The sequence below is a fragment of the Anarrhichthys ocellatus genome, unplaced genomic scaffold (genome assembly GCF_004355925.1).
Source record: "Anarrhichthys ocellatus isolate YVR2014 unplaced genomic scaffold, GSC_Weel_1.0 scaffold48, whole genome shotgun sequence".
Lineage (NCBI taxonomy): Eukaryota > Metazoa > Chordata > Actinopteri > Perciformes > Anarhichadidae > Anarrhichthys > Anarrhichthys ocellatus.
The window spans coordinates 355,279-360,455 of NW_022280078.1; the positions used below are offsets into that span (position 1 = coordinate 355,279).

The 5,177-nt window shown below is 41.3% G+C and overlaps 1 protein-coding gene across 10 annotated transcripts in view; it reads right to left on the reverse strand.

The window, feature by feature from the left end:
• atp11b (ATPase phospholipid transporting 11B) overlaps window positions 1–4,673 on the reverse strand; it is a 50,285-nt gene extending 45,612 nt beyond the window's left edge. For 8 of the 10 annotated variants that reach the window (XR_004213535.1, XR_004213534.1, XR_004213536.1 and 5 more), the window contains exon 1: window positions 4,326–4,673. Coding sequence is in view for 7 of the 10 variants with exons in the window: in XM_031869645.1 (XP_031725505.1) it covers window positions 4,326–4,352 (27 nt within the window). In the remaining 3 variants the exon portion in view is untranslated. The remainder of the gene's footprint in view (window positions 1–4,325) is intronic. The other 2 variants (XM_031869646.1, XM_031869647.1) reach the window with 1 other exon arrangement.
• Between the last annotated feature and the right edge of the window lie 504 nt (window positions 4,674–5,177).

The following is a 5,177-nucleotide window of genomic DNA, read 5'->3' on the forward strand; positions in this document are numbered from 1 at the left end:
CACACACACACACACACACACACACACACACACACACACACACACACTTCATTCTCTTGGTCAGGTATTACTCCAGGTATCACATTACTCCACTCTGCTGCTGGATTAAAGCTCCGTTAATGCTCTGAACCTCGTATATATTGCTCCTTCAAAGCAACATCCTGCATCACGATCGCACAGCTGCATGTGCAGCGCTGTATTCACTACTGCAGCAGGAAATGGAGAAGTGTGTGTTTGTTAACACTGGTTACATTCAAACAGACATTAAGTAACACAGGATTTTAAAAGCAATGTATACAAACCAGTTGTTGAGTCACTGGGGTTGATCAACACGCTATTACATCCCCAACACACAGATTAGGGCAATTTTGTACTTTATAGAAAACACATTACTTAAATAAGTGTACTGTAAGGAGCCTTGATGGTGTCTCAGAGGGGAAATGTCTCATTCTCAGTCTGAGAAGATTCTAGCTCACCACCACATCAATCAACCATCAGTTAAGTTGCTTAATAATTAACATCCTTGCCAACAGTAACTTGCTCACGACATACAATCCACCATGTGTAACTGCAACAAAGATGTGACCTTGTGAAATTTAGGGAAGTACCGTACCCAATGGCTCTGAGCGCACTGCAGTGCAGCTTGAATATAGTAACTGTTGTCCACACTGAAAAGACCCCACTGTGAGTTTCTGCTGCTTCTTGTTGAACTAGCCGGTGACATACAGAAGACTGATTACATCCAGTCGAAGTTTATCGATTTATGGATCAAAACCAGAGATTGGCTGATAAGGGAACATGTTTCTATTGGCTAGTGTCCCCTCTGCTACTTTGTCTCTGGTCCCGATCACCACAAGCACAGATGTGCATAGTTAAGGTGATATAACAGGCTAACAGTAGCTGATGCGGATACATTTCAAATGCACGCTGACGAATCTACACGAAGAGAATATACACACTTCAGAAACACTCGAAACGGTCAAATGGCATCCATCTGTCTGTCACAACAACAGTATCATGTGACATACTGTGTACAGCAATCTCACACCGCGACTATCTTTAAGACCGAGGTGTTAAACCTCTTTTTTTATTTATTTATTTTTATTTAACCAGGTAAAATCAATTGAGAACCAATTCTCATTTTCAATGATGACCTGGCCAAGAGGCAGTAGCACAGTCCACTCAAGTTACACAAACAACACAGACACAATACAGTATAACAAACAATGGAAAAATGACTAAAAATAACCTAGATAAAATAATAAACACTATGTACAAAATAAAAGGCAGATTACTGGATGTTATTAGTAAAAAAATGGAAGAAAGAAAGAGAAGTGAGGGCTGGTCAGCAAGTACTAGATGGGAAATGCCATGAATATTTACAAATCAAGATTTAAGACCATTTACTTTGTTATGGCCTATCAACTCCCTGAGCTTCATGCTCCTCCTGAGGCAGCATGTATAAAATGACAACAATGGTTCACAATATATCTGTTACATCAAGCAAATGAGGCTTACCTGTACATAATTCTAAAAACAACACAATCACATGTTACACGTAAAGAGGGCCATGCTGCATCATGCACTTGATTCAAATCTTGCACTGAAGGCTCTATACACCGGTGCTGCACTACGGAAACCAACAGTTCCCAATATTGAAATCATTTTTGTTTGAAGTTATTATCGTCTGAACAGTTGCACAGAGCTGAGTCATACTTGGCTGACAGATGGGTACATATACAACACTTAACCATTTCATTGAGTACACCAGTGAGGTGAAAGTATCACTTGTTTTCCAACTGAACTGTCAAAGTTGGAGTGTCCACATTTGCCATTACCTTGAAGAGAATAACGTTTATTTGTGGCAGTATATCAATGAAAATAAATAAATAAATGAATAATACTAACAGAGTAGAAACTGTTTCTATTTGGCTTTTACGTAAACACTGCGCAGCTGAAATCAGACTTTTTATTTTGTCCCCTGACTCTCGTGCCCCCATCAATTTGTAGGCAGCCGGGTAATTACTCCCTACATACAGCCTACAAGTCCCACAGTGCCCTGGGGGAAAGCATTGCCTTGAACAATGGCTGGGCGACAGACTAATGCATCACAACGCAGTCGACGCACTGAGTCATATCACAGTCTAATCAGAGCTAGAGAGAGGGAGATGCATGAAGACGAGGTTCTCAATATGGTTTCAGCCGAGGAGCCCTGACATTAAGATGGAGAATACCTATCGAGAGCAAAGAGAGCTACATTCTACATGAGAAAGGGACGAAGATGACTTTGACCCCCTAAATCGATTAAGTTCATCTTCAAGTCCAGGTGGACATTTGGGCCAAATTTGAAGAAATTCACAACCATCTGGACAGAAATCTGTACAACCCCAAAAACATAATGCCTTCAGCCACAGCTTTGGCAAAGAAAATGACATTCAGTCTTATGGTCCCGCGTTACACCCGACCGTATCGACACGCTCATTTTCCTCAAAAAGGAACAAGGAAGCAGAAATCAGGACACTGTGAGGTTATATTATCTCACTGCAGAGTTACATTTAGTTGCACATTAAGCATCTTTCTTATAAAACTATATATTTGCAGAGATTATTTTTCTAAGCATGCACTGCATGTAACTTGATAGTATATTATCAATTAGTTTCATATGTCGTGGCTTCTACATCTTCGTATGTTTCATAGGATATGCAATGCTGTCAGAGAACATGCAACATGTTGCTGTGGAAATGAAGCTTTGATACTGGAGACAACTAAACGTTTCCACGTCAACCTTGCAGAACAGGATGTGAAAGGGTTTTCACAGTTGCCGTTGTTTGCGCTGTAATTATAATGCATTATTAGCATGACGTTGTAGAGGACGACTGACATTTAAAGTCTTTCAGAATCTTTCTCCTAAATGTGGACCACTGTCACCAGAGAGAAACTCACAGGAATAGATGTGAGAATAAAAATCAGCTGAAATAAAGGGTCAGACAAATGTCCCCCCCCCCTCCCCCTCAAACGTCTTCATTAGGCCAGTTGCATATTAATTAGCCTTTGTAATTAACTGGTCAACTATAAGGGATGGGTCAAATGAACGGGGCCCTCTCAAATTAGCAGGAGGCTACTGTTTTTATAGAGTCCAACTCTCTGTGGTGCTCTTTAATAAAAGACCAAAGTTAACTTCTAAAAGCGGAAAGAAAACAGATTGACAAACTTGCAGCTGACCAATAGTCACTTCACCCCAACTCAAAGTACAAAGGTGTAGTCAAGGACTCAGAAACACCTCAACATTGATTAAACTTACTGGCTGTTTGACCAATGTGTGACTAATCTTATAACATGCATTACGTCATTCATTCATTCACATGGGCTGGTCCCTCTCACATGCTGCACGCACCCAACTACCAGTCACACAACTCATCTATACTGAATGTCAATGCAGGTTCTTATCCGAACATATAACCATTGCAGCATTGTTGGAAAACAAATCATCCATTCCTGTGGCATAATTCATAACTCGGTGCGTCTACAGGTGTCGCTTAACTGCTCTACTTATGCTTTCGATCAAGGCGTCACCACACAGCCTTGTTTGTAGGCAAACAACAGGTGATTACAGCAAATACAGGATGCTCTCATTTCTGATCATTCAAAACCGGTTAACGTTCACTTTTAGCCGGTGGATTACGTTGTATTATTTAAAGACAGATCCAAAGGATTTATGAAAGTTAAATCAAAAAAGAGTTATCGAGTTCGTGAGTTGAAACTAATATATAAGCAGCTGTTAAAGTGAGTTTGTTGGCTCTCTCGGCACAAATAAATAAGTCAGTATATGAGCTGAGCTAAGAGCGGTGTTTGGTAATAAATGTTAGGAGTGGAGTTAGCGACGCTGTTTAACTTTGCCAAGTTTTACGTGGTTAGCCACCTAGCTAGCGTTAACTCTTAGACACGATTCATATGTGGTTAAACTGCAAGCGAACATCAAATCAACTCACAACTCAAATGTAAGGTCAAGCCGGTCTGTTTGTTAGTAATGTTTTATCTAGCTTAGATGGCTTAACCCGTTGTCAGCTACTTAACGGTGGCTAACTGTGAGGGTAGCTAACATTAGCGTTACCTACACCTGACTGTCATCGCTGTAAAGGCGCACAACAAATGTTTTGGACACACCGTCAACAGCTAATTGGCTAGGCTAGCTGGTCAAATGTTATCCAAGTAAAGTTTACACCGCTTTCCCTGAGCGAAAACTGGTTTATGTGACTAATGTTGTGAGCTAACGGGTGCCAGCGAGAAAAAAAAAAAAAGGTATAACGTCAGGAGAGTGGGTTTACCAGCTGCTGTCGTATCCACCGGAGCATCCTTAACAAATACAGTACGAAGTAGTCGGCACAGTCGCTAGCCCAGCGCTAGCAACTAGCTACTCCAACAAAACCGTCCCGAAACATAAATATCTCCCCTCAGAGGCAGCTCTCCTCGGTCGCATTACGCGACAGATCCATGCATTGTAACGTTAACTGTGCAACAAAATAGATCCCGGTCCTTCCCATTCCTCGGTAACGTCAGACAAATGATCCCCGGTAAAAGTGACAGACGGCTGGCCACCACGGAGTCCCAATACACTCTACACTACATCTCTGTTGTGCCACGATCAGTTTCCTCCTGCCAGCACACAACTCTGTGCAGACACACGGGCTGCTCACTATAGCGGCCTCTCAACGCCCCCTGCCTGTCTGTAGAGAGAGAGAGGGAGAGAGAGAGGTAGATAGATAGATAGGCTACTGTTACATTTTGTATATTTAGAATACGTAGCCTACATATGCCTAAAAGCCATAGTTTCACTGTATTGCAATTGGTTTGTGGTAATTTCACTGTAATTATGTTTTTTAAAACGTGTAAATGTGTGTTCCTGGCTTCCAGCACACTGCCATGACTTACTGGTACACTTGAATAAAACAGGGATCATCATTCATGTCATTAGTAACACCTCAGGTGCTCTGTGTTCAAATGTAGTCATCATTTAAATCAATGCTATTCCTAATAATTTTGCTGATGGAGACCAAGAAGCTCATTCTTCCAGGAAGTCAACACGGTCAAAACAACATCTGAAGAGCGACGGGACCTTTAAAACCTATAATGAGTAAAACATTTAAAGATGAGAAATACTTGTGGAGCACATCAGACAA